Here is a 23,805-nt window from a genome sequence, read left to right on the forward strand (position 1 = left end):
CAAAATCATGTACCCATTTTGACCTTATCTTGGAATACAGTGTGGGATGTTCATCTATATCTAGTTTCTGCAAAACTGTTTTCCAGTTTTCCCAGTAATTTTTGTCTAATTATGAATTCTTTTCCCAAAAGCTTGTATCTTGGGGTTTATCGAATACTAGATTACTAAGGGTCATTTACTACTGTGTCTTGTGTACCTAATCTATTCTACTGACCAACCAGTCAGTCTTAGCCAGTGTTAGATTGTTTTGATGATTACTACTTTGTAATACAGTTTGAGGTCTGGTACTAGTAGACCACCTCCTTTCACATTTTTTTTCATTGATTTCCTTGATATTCTTGATTTTTGTTCTTCCAGATGAATTTTGCTTTTTTTATTTTTTGTAGCTCTGTTAAATAATTTTTTGATAGTTTGATTGCTATGGCATTGAATAAGTAAATTAATTTAAGTGGAATTGTTATTTTTATTATATTGGCCTAGTCTACCCATGAACAGTTTATATTTTTCCAGTTGTTTAGATCTGACTTTATTTCTGTGAAAAGTGTTTTGTAATGTGTTCACATAGTTCCTGGGTTCATTTGTCTTGGCAGGCAGACTCCCAAATATTTTACATTGTTTTAAATGGAATTTTTATTTCTATTTTTTCTTGCTAGACCTTGTTGGTAATTATATAGAAATGCTGATAATTTATGTAGGTTTCTTTTATATCCTCCAATTTGCTGATGTATTATTTCAACTAGATTTTTTTGGTTGTTGTTGATTCTCTGTTGTTGTTCAGTTGTTTAATCATGTCTGACTCTTCATGACCCCATGGACGCTACTGCCCATGAGGGTTTCTTGGCAAAGATATTGGAGTGGTTTGCCAAGTCCTCCTCCAGAGGCTTAAGGCAAACAGAGATTAAGTGACTTGCTCAGGAAGTGCCTGAGGCCAGATTTTAACTCAGGTCTTTTTCATTCCAGGCCAGTGCTCTATCCACTAAGTCACCTAACTGCTTCTTTAAAATGCTCTAAGTACACCTCATATTGCCTGCAAAGAGTGATAGTTTTGTTTGCTTATTCTAATTGATTTTAATTCTGATTGCTTATTCTAATTCTTTTAAATTTTTTTAATCTTCTTCCATTGCTATAGCTAGCATTTCTAGTAAAATGTTGAATAATAGTGGTGATAATGGGCATTCTTGCTTCATTTCTTATCTTATTGGAAAGGCTTCTAGTTTATTGATGTTACAGATAATGCTTGTTGGTGGTTTTATAAACTACTTATCATTTTAAGGGAAGCCCCATTTGTTCCTGCTTTCTAGTGTTTTTAATAGGAATGAGTGTTGTATTTTATTAAGAGCTTTTTCTGCATCTATTGAGAAAATTATATGATTTCTGTTGGTTTTGTTATTAATAAGGTCAATTATGTTGATAGTTTTCCTAATATTAAACCATTGGTATTCTTGGTATAAATGCCACCTTGTCATAGTGTATGATCTTTGTGATATGGTATAATCTCCTTGTTAGTATTTAATTTAAAATTTTTGTATCAATATTCATTAGGAAAATTGGTTTGTGGCTTTGTTTTTACTCTACCTGGATTATATATCAGCACCATATTTGTTTCATAAAAGGAATTTGGTAGGACTCCTTTGCCTATTTTTCCAAATATTTTATGTACTATTGGAATTAATTGTTTTTTAAATGTTTGGTAGAATTTGCTTGTGTATCCATCTGGTCCTGAAGATTTTTTTCTTAGAGAGCTCATTGATGGTTTGTTCAACTTTTTTTTTCTAAGAGTGTTATTTAATTATTCGACTTTTCCTTCTGTTAATCTGGACAATTTACATTTTTGCAAATATTCATTCAATTTAACTTAGGTTGTTAGGTATATTGGCATATAAATGAACAAAATGGCTCTTAATAATTGCTTTACTTTTATCTGCATTGATGGTGAATTTGCCCTTTTCATTTTTTTGATACTGGTATTTGGTTTTCTTCTTTCCTTTTTTTTAATCAAATTAACCAATACGTTATCCATTTTATTGTTGTTTTTTTCATAAAACAAACTCTTATTTTTATTTATTAGTTCAATGGTTTTCTTACTTTCAGTTTTATTAATCTCTCCTTTGATTTTTGAGATTTCCAATTTGGTGCTTAATTGAGAATTTCTAATTTTTTTCTAGTTTTTTTTTTTTTTTGTAAAAATACTATTTAGTAGTAATATTACCTCATTGTCTATGTTACCTTTTAGCAAAAATGTAGTTTCCCATCTTATCTCTTTAAATTGGATCTCCTTTTGCTTTTGTTTTGTTTGAGATCTTGATTGCTACTCCCTGGGGTTTTTTGTTTGTTTGTTTGTTTGTTTGTTTGTTTTTACTTCTGCTGAAGCACAATAGATTCTGCTTAACTTCACTATATGTGAGTCTCTGCTTCAAGTGTGTTTCTTACAAACAGTATATTTATTGCTGCATTCTGGCTTTTAACCCACTCTACTATCTGCTTCCATTTTATCCCTGAGTTCATCCTATTCACATTCGATGTTATGATTACTAATTATGTATTTCTCTCCATCCTATTCCCCCCTGCCCCATTTATCTTTTTCTCTCTCTCCTTTCACCCTGTCCCTCCTCAAAGTCTGTTTTATTTGTGACCACTGCATGCCCTAACTGCCCACCTTCTATCAATTCTCTACCTTTCTCTTCTCCCCCACTCCTCCTACTTCCTTGTAGGATAAGATAGATTTCCATAGTCAACTGGGTGTCTATGTTATTCCCTCTTTGAGTCAATTCCAATGAGCGCAAGTTTTAATCATTGCCCACCACTACCCCATTTCCCCATCCACTGCAAAAGCTCCGCCTTTGCACCTCTTTCATGTGAGATGATTTGCACCCCATTCTGCCTCTCCATTCCCCCTTCTCCTAGCACATCCTTCTTTCTCGCTCCTTAATTTTATTTTTTGAAATCATCCCATCAGAGTCATCTCACAGCAGTGTCCTCTGTCTATATATGCTCCTTCTAACTGCCCTAATAATGACAAAGTTATTAGAAGTTACAAGTATCATCTTCCCATGGAGGAAAGTAGACAGTTTAACCTTATTGAATCTTTTAAGATTTCTCTATCTTGTTTATCTTCTGTTGAGTCTTGTATTCAAAAGCCATTTTTTTTATTCAGCTATGGTCTTTTCATCAGGAAAGCTTGAAAGTTCTCTACTTTATTAAATATCTATTTTTCCCCTGAAGGATTATATTCAATTTTTCTGGATAGGTTATTCTTGGCTATAATCCTAACTCCTTTGCCTTCCAGAATATCATAGCCAAATCCTCTTCTCATTTAACATGATAGTTGTTAAATCTGTGTGATCTTGAGTGTGGTTCCATAGTATTTGAATAGTTTCTTTATGGTTGTTTGTAATATTTTCTCCTTCACCGGGGAACTTTGGAATTTGGCTGTAATATTCCTGGGAGTTTTCATTTTGGGATCTCTTTCAGGAGTTGATTTGTGGATTCTGTACCTTAGAACTGTGGTCAGGGCCTCTGCTCCCCTGTGACCATAAGTGCTTTTGTTCCTTGTGACCCTGAAATTATGCCTCAGGCTCCTGCTCTTCTACAGTCACAAGTATCAGCATTCTTTTCTGCCTTGGACCTGAGACTAGGGGCCCTGCTCCCCTGTGAGTGACCAAAAGCATCATTCTCTGACCTGGAACTGTGACCAGTGTCACTGATCCTTTGGGGCCACAAGTGCTTCTCCTAGTCCTCTTCTGGAACTGCAATCCAGAACTAGTAATAGGCAATTGCTTCAATGTCAACAAAGGATCTCCTGTAATCTCCTTTTGACCAGTTGTCCAAACCCCCTACTCTCTGTGTGCTGAGAGCTCCTAAAGCCTCAGCCATTGATGTAGCCACCTGCAAAGGACACTGCTGGCTTGAAGAGATACCTCTGTGCTCCAAGCCCAACCACCTTCCCAGTGATACAGACCTTTACTGCTGACCTCTTAAATTGTCTTCAGCTAGAAAATTGTTTCACCTCAACCTTTTGTTGGTCCTACCATTCTAGGATTCAATTTGAGGCACTATTTTAAAGTTGTTTGGAGGGTAATTTAGGAGACCTCAGGTGAGTTATTGCTTTTTTTTTTTAAGGCAATTGGGGCTAAATGATTTGCCAAGGGTCACACAGTTAGTAAGTATTAAGTGTTTGGTCTGAGGCTGAATTTGAACTCAGGTCCTCCTGACTTCAGGGATGGTTCTCTATTCATGGCACCACCTAGCTGCCCTTTCAGGAGTCCTTGCTTTTACTAGCCTATCTTGGCTGTACTCTCAAAGAGAGACTTTTCTACAGAAAGTGAAATGCTTTTAATAAGCAAGAGAAGTTTTTTTTAAAGGTCATAATTATGACATTTAAAATGTATGGTTTGTATATTGCTAGGTTGCTTACAGAATTGCTAAACATAAAAAGCCTCGTTTAATAGAAGAAATGTTGGTGATAGCAGTTATTGCTGTGAATGAAATGATGCCTGGCAAAACTTAAAACAGTATTAATATTACTATTACTAACTAGCATTTATATGGTGCTTTAAGCTTTGCAAAGCACTTTACAATTATCTCACTTTTCTTCAGAGTAACCCTGGGAGGTAGGTGCTATTATTATCCTCATTTTTAGGATGAGGAAACCAAGGCAAACAGAGGTTAGGTGACTTTCCCAGGATCATACAGTTAAGAAGCATCTGACATTAAATTAGAACTCTGGACTTCCAGACTCAAAGCACAGTCAAATGACTCTATATCATAATAGGTTATTAAATTGGATATTAGGAAAATTTTGCTATTTTATAAAGCTAATGATGGCAATGCCATATTAATAGAATTTTGTAGTGAAAATTATATAGTAAGAGAGATTCCAAGTCCACCTCAAAGCCAACCACCCTCAACTGTTATTTAAATTGCATTCTTCTCCAAGTAGCAATGATATACATGTATATATATTCATGTACATAATCATATATATGTATATATACAGACAAGTATATATGTATGTATGAATAGTATTCATGCTTTTTCATGCTTAGAATTTGGTCATTGCCCTCGAATATTGTTCTACTTCTGCCCAGTCTGGTTTTTTAGATATTTCTTTGTAAATTATGAAGTCCTTCATTCACAATGCTCTTATGATTACCCATCTGATAAATTGCAGGCTCTTAATTGAGTTTATCTTCCTACAACTACAAAATAAAGTTTTCCCCTGTTCAAAAAAATAAATAATCTGCAGTGTAGCAAGATGGGAGAGAGATCTATTATAAACTATCATACTCTTGCCTTTCTTTTTTTTTATTCTGTTATCCATTACTCATTTTTATTCCTGTCTTGTCCTAGAGTTGTTGATTCAAACAACATCTCTTTTGCCCACAAATTCAATTTCCTACATTATGTACTTCATTTTACCTAATAGAGGGGTTTAACAATGAGTCCAGTTGTGTTTATCCAAAGAAAACCAGACAAGGAAAGAAAACTCTGGGGTCTTTAAAGAAGTCCTGCCATTACCTTCATGGGATCATGTCCCCATTTCTTTCACTGATTCTAAATATTCACCTGAAGCCAAGTCAATAATAATACTGACACTAAACAGCACTTCAAATATGTCATCTCACTTAATCTTTACAACTACCCTATGAAATATGTAGTACCAATAATATTAACCTCATTTTACAAGTGATGAAACAGAATATCAAAAAGGTTAAGCTATTTAAGTAATGTCACAAGTTTAGAAAGTATCAGAGCCAAGATTCCAAACTACTTTTTCTGAATACACCATACTACTCCCCAAATATCGCGGAATGAAAGATGAGCCCGTGCAAATGAACATAAAATGGCATATGAGCTCAGGAACCAATGAGCATTCCACTTTTGCTAGGCAGCTACGCTGCACATGAGGGAAAATAATTTAAAATAAGATTGGAAAGGTAGATTGGAGCCTAAGTGTGAAGTGCATGAAGTATCAGGGTTAGGAGTTGGCCTTTTATCCAAAAGCAACTTTGACATACTGAAAACTTTTGAGGAGAAGAGTGACAAGGTCGGTCTCAAGGTTTAAATATATTATATTGTCAGCAGAATGAAAGATTAATTGGAGCAGATAGAGAGACCAATTAGTTGGACATTATAATAGTACAGAGAAACTGACAAGAGCTTGAAATGGAGTGGTGACCACGGGAGTGGAAAAGAGGGAGATAATATGAGAAATGTTCTAAAAGTATAATCAACAAAACTTGGCACCTTATGTGACAAGGGAAGGAAGAAGCAGGAGTCAAAGACAATAACAAGGCATTCACTTAGTGTAACTAAAAGCAGAGTGATAACAACAACTAAAACAGCAAATTTGAGAGCAGAAATAGTTTTAGGAGGGAAGATGAATTTTGTTTTAGACAAACTGAATTTGGGATGAGGGAGAGACATCCAAGTGAAAAATACCCATCAGGCAAATGGAAATGCAGGAACAAAGTACAAAGGAAAGATTAGAGGTTGGATTTACATATTTGTAAGTCAGCTGCATAAGAAGGAAAAATTAGATTCACCAGGGTAGTGGAGGTCATAAAAGAAATTGTAAAGAGAGAAGAGAAGAAACATCAGGATAATATGCTGGGAGAAACCCAAACTTAGAAGGTTGGAGAAGGATAAGAAAACAGTGGAGAATACCATGAAAGTGAGGTCTGATAGTAGGAAACCCAGGGGAAAGCATGTGACTCAATTCAAGGGAGGAGAGAGGAATTAATAGGAGAGGATGGTTAATAGTATCACATGCTACAGAAGGATCAAGGAAGATAAGGACTAAGACAAGATATTTGAACTTAGCAGTTATTAAACCATTGGTGGACTTTCATAGAGCAGTTTCAATAGAGTGACAGGATTGGAAGCTAAATTGCAAGGGAAAGAGAAGGGAGTGAGTGATGTAGTGGAAAGAATGAATTAAAATGACTCTAAGAGTTTGTCAACAAATGGAAGTGAGATACCAATGACCAATGTGGGTGGATGATAGGATTAAGGGAAGGTTTTCAAGGATATGAGAAAGTTAAGTATGTTTGTAATCAGAGGGAAAGGAGCAAATATATAAATGGAAATTGAAGATAAAAAGAGAGACATGAAATAACTAAAAGGGCAAACTCCTGAAGAAGGTGTAAGTAGATGATATAAAGGGGAAAAACGGAGAATTTATCATTGACAAGGAAAAGGGTCATCTTACGCTGTAAGACTAAAGAAGGAATGGATGGTTAAGATTTGGAGTTTTTAAAATGTAAAGAAGAGAGACTGAGTGAGAAGAAACAGTTCGTGAAGGATAGCCCTAATCTTTTTAGTATTAAAAAAAAAAGGAGTGAAAGTGCCAAAAAACAGTTGGTTTGGTGGTTCAGATTGTGGACTTGAAGAGAAAGGTTTGAAACATTTTCTATAGAGATTATTACAGGGAATATATAAGTGAGGAACAAAAAAGATAGCTATGTGACAGCTAAGTCTCAGTTGGACATGAATTTAAAGTGGACCCAGTATATATGATTTTGTGACTTCCTCCAACAGACATCAAGTGGAGGTGGAATAGATAAGAGAAGAGTGTGGTCCAAGAATATGCCAGGTATGAAAAACAGAATGACAAGGAAGCAACAGATGCAATTCAAGTATTGAAAATAGTACCAAATTTAACTTGGTTAAATAATGGTTCAAAATTATAAAGGGAAGCCACAGAAGGAGGTGATAGGGAGAATGGGGATAGATTAACAGTTGATAGGCTATGGGAATGATGAAGGGCTAGTTCAGAAGGAATGAAGGGGTAAAAGAAGTAGAAAAACAGGAGATTGTCAACAAACACATTTGGAATACAGAAGTATATCTGTTGGCTGCTAAGTAAGTACTTTTAGGATATTGGCAGCCTATAAACTATCAGTAGACATTCTGCCTCTTTGAAAAAAGAAAGCAAAAGAAAAAGATCCATTTTAGAAGAAGTCCATAAGAGGCATTGAAATCCTGGACATATGCCTTTGCTTTCAATTCACCAGCTAAAGATCTTTGACAATTACATTTGTGATTCATACAATTTTTAACAATACAAGGCTTAAATTGATAGATTTAATCATGAATGAAAAAAATATATAGCCATGCTTTTCCCCGCATTGTCTATTTATTCTGAGCAAACGCTCCTCTGTTCTTTAGCTTGAGCAGAGCTGTCTTCACCTCTTTGTTCCTCAGTGTGTATACCAGGGGATTCAGCACTGGTGTGAGCACAGTGTAGAAAACAGCCACAATTCCATCCACAGCACCTTTGGAGCCTGGTCTCAGATAAATAAAGACACATGGCCCAAAGAAACAGAGGACCACAATGCAGTGGGAAGCACAGGTCTGGAAGGCTTTTTGTCTGCCCTTTGCTGTGTGGATCTTTAGGATGGCATGGACAATGGACATATAGGAAAGGAAAATCAGGAAAAAACAACCAGAGGCCACCACCCCAATGTTGACAAAGATCACCATCTCATTGACGGAGGTGTCTGCACAGGCCAATTTGAGAATGGGGGGTGCATCACAGAAATAATGTTGGATCTGGTTGGGGCCACAGTAGGGCAAGCGGAAGGTCAAGATTGTCTGGACAGCAGAGTGCACTAAACCACTGAGCCATGTACTTCCAGTTAAAAGAGCACAAGTTTTCCCACTCATCATAGTGACATAGTGCAAGGGATGAGTGATGGCCAGGTAGCGGTCATAGGACATGACTGTGTAGAGAAAACACTCTGTGCTCCCCAGACCATGGAAAAAATAGAGTTGAGCCACACAACTACCAAATGAGATGGCCCCACCATCTGGGGAGAGGAGACTCATGAGTATCTTGGGCACAGTGACAGAGGAGAACCACATGTCAATGAAGGAGAGGTTGGCCAGGAAGTAGTACATGGGAGTACGGAGGTAGGAATCTACCCTGATCACCAGCAGGATGAGGAGGTTCCCCACAAGAGTGAACACATAGATCACTAAGAAAATTACAAATAGGACAATATCTAGTTCTGGTGCATGGGGAATTCCCATGAGGATGAATGTAGTCACAAAGCTCTGATTCTCCTTTTCCATTCAGGCAGTGGACCTCTTTCTTAAAGGAAAAGAAAGAAACTATATTCACAAAGAATTCACACCACATAGAACAAAACATTTGAACTTTATGGATGCCAAAGTGAACAGATTCCCCACACAAGAAGGTTATCAGTGTTGGATGAAGGATGGTGGCACCTTCATAGCCATATATATTTACAGCTGGATAAGGAAAGCAAAATGAATCTTATCTTTTCTATCATGCTTGATAGACTAACAACTGAAAGACAGTAGTACCAAATAAAGTATGTTTAATACTGGGTATAGGTGGGGGTGGAGCACACACTTCCAAGGGCCACAAAATCAGAGGCAATTTCTAGTTGCCTTCTCCTTCAATATCCCACACTTGGCAGTGAAATGTCTCACTGTCATTGCAGTACACTTTTACCTCTTTCACTCTCTATACTTGGTGTCCCTGTTGTCAGGGAATATTTGTCAGCCATGTCATGTTGTGGCTTCCCACACTGCCTCACAAGCAGTACCACAGATCTAGCATGTCTTGAATGTAGAATCAACTCAGTCCAATCAAGATCAAATTAGAGCCACACAGAATGTCCCATTTGGAAGGGCCAACCGAGGCCACCCAGTCCACCTCTCTCACCTTACAGAGGGAACACTTCAAGTCAGAGAAGGATCTTCTTTCTTAAGGTCCCACTGGAAATTAATCATAGAGCTGGGACCAGAAACCAGAACTCTCAGCCCAGGCACTCCTATGCTCTTTCTGTCTAGCAAACAACTAGACTGGTTGACTACTAAATCAATGCTCACTTTCTCAGTTCAGCATTTGTTTCCTAAATTATCCTGCCTGAGATGAAAGAAATAGACCTGAGCAACATATAACAGCTCTATTTTTGCAGACAAGTCAGAGGCCACTCAGATGTCCAGGAAAAAAATAGGATTACTTAAATAGGAAGCAAGGGGAACAGTCTATATATGGATCTCTCAGGTATGAAGTTGTACTCTGAACTGCTAAACAGAGAACACAACTGAAAATAGGTCATCAACATGAGGAATCAGAATTTGAAACCAGCATTTTCTTGTTGCTGACATGTCTGTTACTAATACAGTATGAATAATAAACAGAGGTTTCTCCCAGAAAAGTGAGTTAAGCTTCATTGCTGGGGAATAATAATACTCCCTTACATTGCCATAGTGATTTACAGTTTGCAAAGCACTGTCTTAGTCCTTGGCTTCATTTGATCTCTACAATTATCTCAGAAGGCAGCACTGATATTGTCATCCTCACTTTAAAAATAAGGAAACTGAGTCACAGAAAAGTTAAAGATATAGCTAAAAAGTTGGAGTATGCAGGATGTGGACCCCTACCTTCTGACTATAAGTACAGTGCTGTATCAACTACATTTTGCCAAAAAAAAAATTAGGTAAATCAGGAAAAATAGGAGAAAAGACTAACCTAGTTGTATAGGTGAACCTATCAGAGAGAACAAATATATTCCATCTGGGATGTTTGTTTTCTAATCCTGTAGGACCCTATCTCATTTCTCACTTTGCTTAAGAAATCATGGAGGATCCCATGAAACACAGCCCAGAGTAGTCTGACAACTGGAATGAAGGAGGAATTTCCTACAACTTAGATTTATTATGTGTGTGTGTGTGTGTGTGTGTGTGTGTGTGCACATGCACACATACGCATGTAAATGTATGTGTTTGGAAGTCACTATCCTATCTGTGTGGAATACAACATCCTCAAATAGAAATGGAAGCTCTATTAAAGCTGGGACTATTGTTCATTTTCGTGAACATAAAAACATCCCTAGTGCCTAGGAAAGAGCCATTCATTTAGTAGTATGCAATAAATATCTCTTCAATTAATTGAATGTGATTTGATCCCCTATTAACAATCAGCTATGGACCCAAGGAAATCAAGATAACTAATAATAAAAACATAAATTCTGCAAATCTTAATGAAAAAAAGGAAGAAATGTTTAGAAACCAGATCATCTAATAAGGTCTGGGAACTCACCTCTTTCTGATGTGAATTGTCTAGAGTTATCATAGTCTTCACTACTTATTGGACTGGAAGAAATACTAGACCATGTGGCATTGTTTGAAGAGAAAACACACACAATTCCAGTGCAGGGAAAAAAGGTCCCTCATTGTTAAAGAAAGATTGAACAAGGAGAGGAAGGAGAGGAAATGGGCCTGAAGAGAAAGAATAAGAACTTAAATTGCTGTACAGGCCCTGGGGAAAGGGATTGCACTCTGGATCCCAGAGCTCCCTGCTCAACAGGAGAACAAAAGGCAAAACAACTGAGAATTTGTTTTCAAATATAAATATGGATCTGTTCTTCATATAACATCTTATGCTTCCATTTACATTTTTTTAAAATATCAGAACCTCACAAGAAGGAGCAACCATTATCTCTTAATTTCTGAAACCTAGAGGTCTAGAAGTGTTTTAGGAAATTTTTCTGAAATTGATTCTTGAATGAATTGAAAAGTAGCAAATATCATCCCCATTCCTGAAGGCATTCTTTATTCCTTCTTGTGGTTCTAAATGCTTTTCCTGATTCCTACTTAATTTTCTGAAGGTTATTTGTAACTCATTCTCCAGTGATTACAATTTAACTCAATGTTTCTCACCTGAGGGTGGGGAGTAGGATATAGAATTATTGCTAGGTATGAATTAATATGTAAGCAAATGCTTTTTGTGTAGACAGAATAAATGTTACACACACATGTACATGACTATTTTCAAATTTAACAAATTAAGTTAATAATAAAATGGAAATTCATTTAAAAGTGTATCTGAATTCTTTATGTCATTATTAATTATCTCAATCAATTTATACTGATTGTGATTAGTTGTTTGGGTGCTTGTACTTGGACCCTACTTTTAAGACCATATTTCTCCCTAGCCTCAAAACACTATCCCTGACAGTTCTCTCCCCAGCTCAAAGATCCTATCTCTGGCAATAACTCATGAGTGGGCCCAGTGAGGTAAACTATCTCACTATCTCCCCTTGTTACAAGAACAAGCTGACCTCTGTAGAATTTCTCTTGTCCTATCTTGTATCAACAAAACTATCATGTACTGATTCTCAATTGTCATATATGATCCAGAGGTTAAGTTATAGACATCAATTCCTTAAACTATCTTGTTACAGATATAACAGACCAAAAATGTACCCTTTAGGAACCTCTTTTCCTGCTTCCCCTCCCCACTGTTTCCAATAGTGAATGATGCCTATGATCAAAGTTGTATGTTATCACCTAATTAGCATACTTGCCACATAATCCACTGCTTTTCCTATATAAGTTTTAGCAACATTTCTGTTAGATTGCAAGTTCCCTAAGGACCTCTACCCACCATAGCAGTTTTCTAGAGAATTCTTGCCCAGTATATAGTATAAAAATAAATCTTTGCCACCTTGACTTAAAGAATGCTTGAGTCTGTGAATTCATTTCAGATGACCCTGTCTTATACTCTAGTCCTTGAGGAGGTCTAAACCTCTCAGACTGCAACAGTGGTGGGAAATAGTTCTCACTTAATCTCATTGGCACGGCCAGTATGTTTATATGAAAAAATAAACAGCCACAACCTAATCTTTCCCAAGGTAAAAAACTGGTACTAGCAATATCAGTTGCTAATTCCCACAATATTAGGTCACACATACAAGTTTCAGGGACCTTCTTGTCTCCCTTGTCCGACTCTATTAGATATTAAGGAAGTGTAGTAAAATGGGATCTTGGAATGGGAGAATAGATTTTCTTTTCTTGCCTGTGTTCCTTACACAAGCTAATCTCACATCATTTATTGTTGTTCTGGTGTTTTAGTCACGTCCAACTCTTTGAGACCCCATCTGGGGTTTTCTTGGCAAAGATACTGGAATGGTTTGCCATTTCCTTCTCCAGCTCATTTTACAGATGAGGAAACTGAAGCAAACAGGGTTAAGTGACTTGCTAAGGGTCACAAAGCTAGTAATTGTCTAAAGCCAGATTTGAACTCATGAAGATAAGTCTTTCTGACTTCAGGTCTGGCACTCTATCCACTGTGTCACCCAGCTGCCCCATTCTAGTGTTATAAGAAGATGCAAAAGAATGTTCTTTGTTTCTCTTTAAAGTACAGGATCCAAAGGTCAAAGGATTATGTGAAAACTCAACACAGGAAGAGAAAGCTCAAGAAGAGATGACTTAGGCAGGAGTGAGGGAAATGATTCCTTTAAATATTTGAAGGACTGTCATGTGGGAGGGATATTAGATTGGTTTGTCCTCAGTGGCAGAAACAGAAGCAATATCTTAGAAAGAGGAAAATTTAAGCTTGATGTCAGAAGAAATTTTCCCAACAATTAGAGCTGTCTGAAAGTGGAATGGGTTACCTAGGTTGATGGTGGGTTTGCCTTCCTGGAGGTCTTCCAGAAAAGGATAGATGACCACTCTGTACATGAATAATTTCATTAATCTTCTAATTAGTCAGTCTTACTCATGTCTTTCCCCATTTCAATCCATATTACAATAAGCTATGAAGTGATTTTTCCTTTTTGTTCTTTTAAAAATAATCTTTTACATCTTTTTTTATTACCATTATTTTCCCCAGTATCCTTTCCCCTCCCACAAAGTCATCCCATACAATATTATTTAAAGACAAAAAAGAGAATAAGAAAAAAATCAGCATAACTGATCAATACATCTAAAAAGTCTGCAAATAAGTGCAATGTGCAACATTTGTGGACCTTCTACCTTTGCCAAGGGGAAGGAAGGCAGTGTATTCTTATATTTATTCTCTCTAGTGATGATTCATAGAATCTGATCTATATAATTATATAATATAATGATCTGTATAATTTTCAACATTTACTTTACTTTTCTGTATGTGTGTGTGTGTGTGGTTTCTCTCTTTTTTCAACAATGTAATTGTTGTAGTCATAGTGCATATTGTTTTCTTGGCTTTGATTGCTTCACTCTGTATTAGTTCATGTAGAACAGTCCATGCCTCTCTGTATTCACTACATTCATCATAGTAATCATTTCTTACAGCACAGTAATATTTCATTGCTTTCATGTACCACAACATGTTTAACCATTCCACATTTGATGGCCATTTATTCCTCATCCTGTGATTTACTTTGTTTCCAATTCTTTGCTATCACAAAAGTGCTATTATTAATATATTGGTATATATTAGGACTTTCTTTCAATCAATGTCTTGCCTAGGGTATTATCCAAATTATAGAAGCTCTGGGTCAAGGGTATGATCATTTCATGATTTTATTTGTTCAATTCCAATTTACATTCCTAAATGGTTATACTGATTCACAGCTCCATCAACAAAATATTGTCTGTTTATCTTTCCACAACTCCTCCATATTAACTATTCTCAAACTTTGTCATCTTTCCTAATTTTCTGGTTTTTTTCCTATTAAACATATTTTCACATTAGTCACCTTGTAAAGAAGAGTTAGAAATAGGAGGAACCATAAGAAAGAGGAAACCAAATAAAACAGAAGAAAAAAAGAACAAATAGTATGCTTCAATCTGTATTCAAACTCCATAGTTCTTTCTCTGGATGTGGATAGCATTTTCCATCATGAGATTTTTGGAGATGTCTTAGATCCTTGCATTGCTGAGATGAGCTAGGTCTATCAAAGTTGGTCATCACACAACATAGCTGTTACTGTGTACAATGTTCTCCTGTTTCTGCTCACTTTACTCAGCATCAGACCATACAAGTCTTTCCAGGTTTTTCTGAAGTCCTCCAGCTCACCATTTTTTATAGCACAATAGCATTCCATTACATTCATATACCACAACTTGTTCAGTCATTCCCCAATTGATGGGCATCCCCTCAATTTCCAATTCTTTGCCACAACACAGAGAGCTGCTATAAATATTTTTTGTACATGAGGTTCCTTTTCCCATTTTTATGATCTCTTTGGAATACTGACCTAGAAGTGCTATTGATGGGCCAAAGCGTATACACAATTTTATAGCCCTTTGGGAGCCTAGGGACTGGTCACTGGCTTTGTGTGCTGGGGCCTCAGGTGCTGGCAGTTGGAGGCTATAGGGTTCTGGCAGCTTACCTGGTGTTGAGTTGGAATCAGCAACACTGGAGCTCTAGGGGTAGGGGTGGGGAGTCTGGCTCCTGAAAGATGCCTGCTCACCTGGGCATTGCACTCCTTTCTTTGACTCCTGCTCTCCCAGGCCTTGAACTTCTTTCTTTGCCTCTTGCTCAACCAGGCCTTGCACTCCTTTCTTTGGCTTCTGATCACCCGGGAACTTGCACAGGGATGTTTTGCTGATGCAGGATGTCTCTCAGCCTGGAGCTTTAGCTCTTGGAACTGTGCTTCCCAGAGTTTTGCTGAGGCACTGGGGGACTTGGCTGTGGGAGAATGCTATGGCATGTGGTGATTTTCTGAGCCAGTTTCCATCAGTTCCCCCTGCCTACACTGAGGCACTCAGGGATCCTGGTGTTAGTGCTTGCCTGCTCCACCACCATGGGGTTCAGGATCTCCCCCTGGTATACTGAGGTGGGGCTTTTAGCTAGCTTGCTGAGACACCTCTTGTTCTTTACTGCTCTCCCACCCTCAGAGCAAGAGGAACCTTTCCCATTAATCCCCCAAGATTCTTGGGCTACAAGACTGCTGTACCCTGTCTTTCTGCTGGTTCAGCTGTTCCAGGGTTTTTCCTAAGGCTATATTTTCCAGACTTTCAGAGGTCAAAAAGGGAGGGTGAGAGCAACTTACTTCTTATTTTGCCATCTTGGCTTCTGGAAGCCCTCTTTGCCAATTTTCAAAATGTGAGTTGAAACCTCAGCATTGTTTTCATATGCATTGCTTTCATTCTTGTGATTTGGAACATTATCTCATTCTGTTAATACTTTTAAATTCTCCTCATCAGAATTATTTACTCTGTTTACCATCGACCATTTATCTACTGGGATATTGGGGAATGGCAAAGATAGATAGATAGATAGATATTTAGATAGATAGATAGATAGATAGATAGACAGATGATAGATGCTAATTATTTATATATTGTATATGAAACCATTTTCAGAGAAAGTTGATGCAAATATTTTCCCATTTGACTAATTTCCTTCATATACTAGACACATCAATATTGTTTGTGCAAAAATTTTGTTTCATGTGATTTGTTACCTATTTTATCATTTGTAATGCCTTATATCCCTTTCTGTCAAGAGCAAATCTCCCACCCATAGTTTTGAAAGGTATGTCATCTGCTTTTCTTCTAATTTTTATGTTGTAGAATATATTGTAGTATGTGGTGTAAGGTTTGGAGCTAAGCTTAATTTTGACTAAATTGATTTCTGTTGTCAAAGTGGTTTTTTTTATTAAATAAATAATTCTTGTTTAAGTAATTTATGTTTTCCTGTTTATTGAATACTGAGTTATGAGTTTCATGTTTTCTGATTTTCCCTTGTATAATCTGTTCCATTGATCTGCTTCCCCTTTTTTTTAACCAATACCAGAAAGTTTTGGTGACTGAGAATGCAGTTTTTGTTCTGGAAGTTGTATTTCCCCTTTGTTCCTATCTCTTTTCATCATTTCCTCTGATATTCTAGATCTTGGTTTTTCCAAATGAATTTTTCTTATTATTTTATCAAGTTCTATCAAGGATGTCTTTGATAAATTGATTGGCACAAAAATAAAATTGTAAATTAACTTAGTATTGCCATTTTTCTTATATTTATGTGGCCTAGTCATAGGTACTGAATATTTCTCTAGCTATACAAATTGTTTTTTAATTGCTTAAGGAGTACTTTGTAATTAAATCTCTTATAATACTTTAGGATAAGCACTTTAGGATTTTATAGTTATTTGGAATAGGATTTCCCTTTTTATTGTTGTCACTTGGATTTTGCTATTATAACAAAAAGATTTTCAGGATTTATTTTGTAGCCTGACATTTTACCAAATAAATAATTATCAAGTGCCTACTATGTGCCAGGCACTTAGTGCAAAGCACTAGACTCTCAAAAAGAGGCAAAAGATGGACCCTTCCCTCAAGGAGCTTACCATCTAATGGGGAAGGCAATAAGCAAAGAATATATATATATATATAAAGCAAGTCATACATAGGATACATAGGAAATAATTAACTGAGGGAAGGCATGAGAATTAAGAGAGATTGAGAAAAGCTTCCTGTAAAAGATACAATTTCAGTTGTGCCTTAAAGGAAGCCAAGGATCAGTAGATATAGTTGAGAAGGGACAGTGTTCCAAATATGGGGGACAGTCAGAGAAAATACCTAGAACTGAGAGAGTGTTTTATTTGTGGAACAGCAAGGATGCCAGTATTAATGGGTCAAAGAGTATGTGGCAGGGAGTGAGGTATAAGAAGATTGTAAAGGTAGTGGATACTAGACTATGAAAGGGCTTTGAATGTCAAACAGCACTTTGTATTTCATCCTGAAGGTAATGAAGAGCCACTAGAGTTTATTGAGCCAGGGAGCATGTCAGACCTGCACTTTGGGAAAATCACTTTAGTAGCTGAATGGAGAAAAAATTAGAGGGATGAGAGATGGTGAGGAATCCAGGCTGCCTTGGGACTGAGAGGGGGGGTGTTGCCTTCTATAGTAAGAGGGAAGGCAGGAGTGGGGGAGGTTTTAGAGGAAAGATAATACGTTCTTTCTTCTTACATATTTTGTTTAAAATATCTGAAATGCAATTTGAGATGTAAATTGGAGATCAACAAAGAGGTTTGGGCAAGATAAATGAATGAGACTCAATAGCATTGAGGTGGCAATTAAATCCATGGAATTTGTTGAGATCATTAGGTGAAGCAGTACAGAGAGAGAAGGGAAGATGACTTAGGACATAACCCTGAATAACACAGAGTTAGTAAGCATGATTTTGATGAGAATCCAGCAAAAAAAGACTGAGAAAGGACAGGGTGAAAACCAGGAGAGACTTTTGCCCCTAAGAAAGAAGAGAGTATCAAGGAAGAGTCATCAAAGTCTACAGAATGGTCAAGGAGAATGGATTGAGGAAATAAGATAACTCTGGTAACTTTGCAGAGAGCAGTTTCAGTGACATGATAAGGTTGGAAGCCAGATCATAAGGGACAAAGAGAGTGAGAGAAGAGAAAGTGGAAGCACCTATTATAGACCATCTTTTCAAGGAGTTTAATTACAAAGGGGAGATGAGATACAAGATCATACTTGGAGGGGAATTAGCATCTTTGCTGATTCTCTAGTATTTTCCAAGCAAACCATCATATCAGCAAATAGGGATTTTTTACATCTTCCCTTTAACTATCTTTAAATCATTAATTGTATACTTTTCTCATAGCTATTATTAGCATTTCCAAATGACATATCAAATAATAGTGGGGAGAGTGGGCATACTTGCTTTACTCTCATATTAAGTGGAAAAGGTTCTACTGTATTCCTATTGCATATGTTACTTGCCTTTGCTTTTAGATAGATTTTTTGTGATATTAAAAAAAGGTCCCTCTACGCCTATACTTTGTATATTTTATAACATAAATCAGTGTTGGCCTTTTCAAAAGTTTTTCCCACAGCTATTAAACTAATCATGTAGTTTGGAATGCTTTTGTTTGTAACATGATTTTGCTGATTGTTTCCCTAATATTGAACCATCTTTGCATCTCTGTTATAAATTCAACTTATTCATAATGAATAAGTTCTTGGATAAATCATTACAGTCTATCTGACAGGATTCTATTTAAATTTTTTGAATCAATATGAAATAATTATATTAGTCCATATTCTAGGTGGTTTAGTGGATAGAGCAAAGGGCCTGAAGTCAGGAAGGCCTGAGTTCAAATCTGACCTTAGGTACTTACTAGCTATATGACGTTGGGCAAGTACTTAACCCTGTTTGCTTCAGTTTCCTTTTCTGTAAAATGAGCTGGAGAGGGAAATGGTGAACTACTCCAATTTCTTTCCCAAGAAAACCCCAAATGGGTTTGCAAAAGTCAGACAAGACTGAAACTACTGAATAACAAATATTTCACTTTTTTATTTTATCCTTCCCTAGTTTAAATATTAGGATTATAATTGTCTCATAAAGGAGGGTGCATTCTATATCAATATTTTTTTATTTTTAGTTTGTCTATTTCTCCTCAATACTTAAACTAAGAGAAGACCAAATAGAATTCATAAATAAACCAATCACAAAAAAAGTATATGGAACTAGATAGCAATGAATTACCAAAAAAAAAAAAATCGTCTTGACAGAGTTGCAAAAGAATTTTATCAAACTTTTCATGCTTCTTTTATGTTTGATTATTTATTGGCTTTCTAGTTTTTAAATGTGTATTTAATTTATTAATACTCTTTTTTCTTCTACTTGGTTAATGTGTTTAATGTAGGGATCTTCCTCTGAGGATCACTTTAGTGCCATTTCCTAGAAATTTTATCCATTTCATCTTTATCTTTTTTTACACATAATTATTTATTGTTTGACCCACACAGTATTTAGGATTTCATTGTTAAATCTCCATTTTGGTCTGTGTCATTTTTTGTGGTACCTGAAATGATTACCATTTTATTACATTTTGCTTTTTAAAGGATGTCTTTAGTATCTCTGCTTTTTACATTTGTTTCCATTATCTCTGTACCTTAATTCATGTTCATGTTTGTGAAAGTTCCACTTTCAATGGTTCTCCATTGTCTCAAAGGAAAATACAAACTATTCAGTGTGGCATTTAAGTCTGATTACAATTTGCATCCAAGTTGTCTTTCCAGACTTTTTCCTTCATACTCTTTCTTTCACAAACTTTATATTTCAACCAAACTGTAAGATAATTTCTTCCTCAAACTTGACACATGAGCTCCTAGCTCCATTGATTTGCACAGGCTATCCTCTATATGCCTCCTTTGATCTCTGTCTCTTAAATGTTTTCTCTCCTTTCAATTGTTGGGTCAGGTGCCACCTCCTTTGAGAAGTCTTCCTTGATTCCTTGGTTGTTGATCTTAACTCCTTCCTGAAATTATCTGCTATTATACTTAACTTGTGTGTATTCTAACCCTCCTCCACACTTCCCAGTAGAAAGTAACTTCTGTGAGGGCAGGGTCTGATTTGATTATATCTCTGTTTCCAAAGCTGAGCTCAGTGTCTGACACTAAGGTACTTAATATATGAGTGTAGATACAGATATATATGCATATATATTCATATACAGATATGTGTATTTACCATGTGCCAGATACTGTACAGAGCACTGGAAATACAAAAAAAGACAACAAAACAGACTTTGCCTTCAAGGAGTTTATATTCTAATGGCAGAGACAACATATAAATACCCAAAAAAGGGCAATGAAAGGTAAAATAAAGTAGGAAAAGGGCATTTTATAATTAATAATTGAGACATATAGGTCTCCCCTCTGAGATGGGATTAATATCTCATCCCCACCCCACCCATATTGTGGCCATTGAAACTGACTTCACAATATGATTGGTTCAGGGGGCTATTGCTCAGGACATGGACATAACTTCTTGCTCACCTGGAAGTAAAAGAAATGAGGGTAGGAAGAGAAAGGACTTGTGCCCCTCCTTCAGTTTCAAATTCAGATTGGAGACCATCAACACATGCAATACTTGGAACCTGTGTCTCATTGAATCAGTGCTTTATCCTGAGTGAAGTCCTTTCCCTACCCTAAACATTCTTCTCCTGCTATGGCTACGTGAACTTCCTTTCGGTAGCTGATCAATGATCGTGTCTCATTTAATTCCAACTTCAGACCCTAACTACCAGGGGACCCAGCCTAGTACACTCTCCAGTAGTATAAATCTAAATTCATCAATGTGTCTTCATTCTGGGCTACTCTTATCCATATTCTTCCATAAATCCTTCAAAAAGGGACCTACACCATGGGTTAAGGGTTTTTTTTTTCCTAGATCTCTTGAATTTACTTTTATTACTTCCTAGAATTTCTCTCTTCTATAAGCCATCCACAAGCTAGGCTAATGGTATTCCCACATTCCCAGTTAAACACATTCTTTATTTCCAATGAAATGAAACTCAATGAAGTCTGGCAAGATATCTATATCTATATCAACATCTCATTTATGTTTATACATAGGTGTATCCTTGTTTAACATGATAGTTGTTAAATCTGTGTGATCCTGAGTGTGGTTCCATAGTATCTGAATAGTTTCTTTATGTTTGCTTGTAATATTTTCTCCTTCACTTGGGAGCTTTGGAATTTGGCCATAATATTCCTGGGAGTTTTCATTTTGGGATCTCTTTCAGGAGTTAATCTGTGGATTCTCTACCTTGGAACTATGGTCAGGGCCATTGCTCCCCTGTGGCCACAAGTGCTTTTGTTCCTATGACCCTGCAATCGTGCCTCAGGCTCCTGCTCTCCTGGAAGTATCAGCATTATTTTTCTGCCTTGGACCTGAGACTAGGGCACTGCTCTCCTGTGAATGATCACAAGAATCATTCTCTGACCTGGAACTGTGACCAGTGTCCCTGAACCATTGGAGCCACAAGTGCTCCTCCTAGTCCTCCTCTGGAACTGCAATTCAGAACTGGGTAAAGGCAATGCAACAGAGTCCTCATCAAATGCCGACAAAGGATCTCCTGTAATCTCTTTTGTCCAACCCCCTTACTCTCTGTGCTGAGAGCTCCTAAATCCTCAGCCATTGATGTAGCCACCATCAAGGATCCCTGCTGGCTTGATGAGCTGTATCACCCCAGTGATACAGACCTTTGCTGCTGACTTCTTAAATTGTCTTGAGCTGGAAAATCACTTTACCTAAACCTTTTGTTGGTTCTACCACTCCAGGCTTCAGTTTCAGGCTTTATTTTAAAGTTTTGGGGAGAGCTCTGGTGAGTCCTTTCTTTTACTCCATTATCTTGGCTCTGCTGTCAAAGAGAGACTTTTCTACAGAAAATGAAATGCTTTTTTTCTAAAGTAATTGGGGTTAAGTGACTTGCCCAGGGTCACACAGCTAGTAAGTGTCAAGTGTTTGGTCTCAGGCCAAATTTGAACTCAAGTCCTCCTGACTTCAGGGCCAGTGCTCTATCCACTGTGCCATCTAGCTGCCCCTTATGAAATGCTTTTAGTAAGCAAAAGAAGCTTTTTTAAAGGCCATAATTATGACACGTAAAATGTATGGTTTGCATTTTGCTAGGTTGCTTACAGAACTCCTAAACATAAAAAGCCTCATTCAATAGGAGAAATGTCGGAGATATTAGCAGCTATTGCTGTGAGTGAAATGATGTCTGGCAAAACTTAAAAACATTATTAATACTGCTATTACTAATTAGCATTTGTATGGTGCTTTAATGTTTGCAAAGCACTTTACACTTACCTCATTTTTCTTCACAATAACCCTGGGAGGTAGGTGCTAATATTATCCCTATTTTTAGGAAGTAAAAACTAAGGCAAACAGAGATTAGGTGACTTTCCCAGGATCATACATAGCTAAGAAATATCTAATATTAAATTTGAACTCAGGACTTCCTGGCTGCAAGCTTAGTCAAGTGACTCTATATTATAAGATGTTATCAAAATGGATATTAGGAAAGCTTTGCTACTTTATAAACCTAATGATAACAATGCCACATTAACAGAAATTTTTTAGTTAAAATTATACAATGAGAGAGACTCCAGGTGTACCACAAAGCCAACCACTCTCAACTGTCATTTAAATTTGCATTGTCCTCTAAGCAACAATGAATTCACACACATACACAGGTATGTATGTATGTATGTATGTATGAATAGTATACATGCTTTTTCAAGCTTAGAATTTGGTCATTGCCCTGAAATATTGTTCTACTTTTGCCCAGTCTGGTTTTTCAGAAATTTCTTTGTAAATTATGTAGTCCTTCATTCACAATGCTCTTACAATTACCCATCTGATAAATAAGTCTCTTTACTGAGTTTCTCTTTCTACATCTACAAAATAAAGTTATCACTTCTTCAAAAACATATAATCTATAGTGTAGCAAGATGGGGGAGAGATTTGTTATAAACTGTGTCATATTCTTGGCTTTCTCTTTTTTTATTCTGTTATCCATTAACCATTTTTACTCCTGTCTTGTCCTAGAGTTACTGATTCAAACAGCATCCCTTTTGCCCACACATGCAAGTTCCTACATTACATACTTCATTTTACCTAATAGAGGGGTTTAACAATGAGTTTTGTGGTTATCCAAAGTAACCTTGCAAAGGAAGGAAAACTCTGGGGTCTTTAAAGAAGTCCTACAATCACTTTCATTGGATCATTTCCCCCATCTTTTCACTGATTCTAAATATTCACCTTAAACCAAATCAATAATAATGCTGACACTAAACAGCACTTCAAATATGTTATCTCACTTAATCTTTACAACTACCCTGTGAAATATTTAGTACCAATAACATTAAACTCATTTTACAAGTGATAAAATTGAACATCAAAAAGGTTAAGCAATTTAAGCAACGTAAGTGTCAGAACCAAGATTCCAAACCAGTTTTTCTGAATATACCATTCTACTCCCCAACTATCTTGGAATGAAAGATGAGCCTGTGCAAATGCACATAAAATGACATGTGAGCTCAGGAATCAATAAGCACTCTACTTCTTCCAGGCAGCTATGTTGTGCATGAGGGAAAACAATCTGAAATAAGATTGGAAAGGGAGACTGAAACCTAATTGTGAAGTGCCTTAAATATCAGGGTTAGGAGTTGACCTTTTATCCAAAAACAACTTTGACATATTGAAAACTTTTGAGGAGAAGTGTGACAATGTAAATGTTAAGGCTTAAATAT

At 36.6% G+C, this 23,805-nt stretch overlaps 1 protein-coding gene across 1 annotated transcript; it reads right to left on the bottom strand.

The window, feature by feature from the left end:
* Window positions 1-8,133: 8,133 nt before the first annotated feature.
* LOC114022997 (olfactory receptor 10G9-like) lies at window positions 8,134-9,075 on the bottom strand. The gene has a single exon (XM_027835469.1). The coding sequence runs from the start codon at window positions 9,073-9,075 to the stop codon at window positions 8,134-8,136; it is 942 nt and encodes a 313-aa protein (XP_027691270.1).
* Between the last annotated feature and the right edge of the window lie 14,730 nt (window positions 9,076-23,805).

The sequence above is a fragment of the Vombatus ursinus genome, unplaced genomic scaffold, assembly GCF_900497805.2.
Source record: "Vombatus ursinus unplaced genomic scaffold, bare-nosed wombat genome assembly UNPS02014816.1, whole genome shotgun sequence".
In the NCBI taxonomy this organism is placed as follows: domain Eukaryota; kingdom Metazoa; phylum Chordata; class Mammalia; order Diprotodontia; family Vombatidae; genus Vombatus; species Vombatus ursinus.

Bases quoted from the DNA above. Each gene is read 5' to 3' on its own strand.
- LOC114022997 (XM_027835469.1), bottom strand. From the start codon at position 9,075: ATGGAAAAGGAGAATCAGAGCTTTGTGACTACATTCATCCTCATGGGA.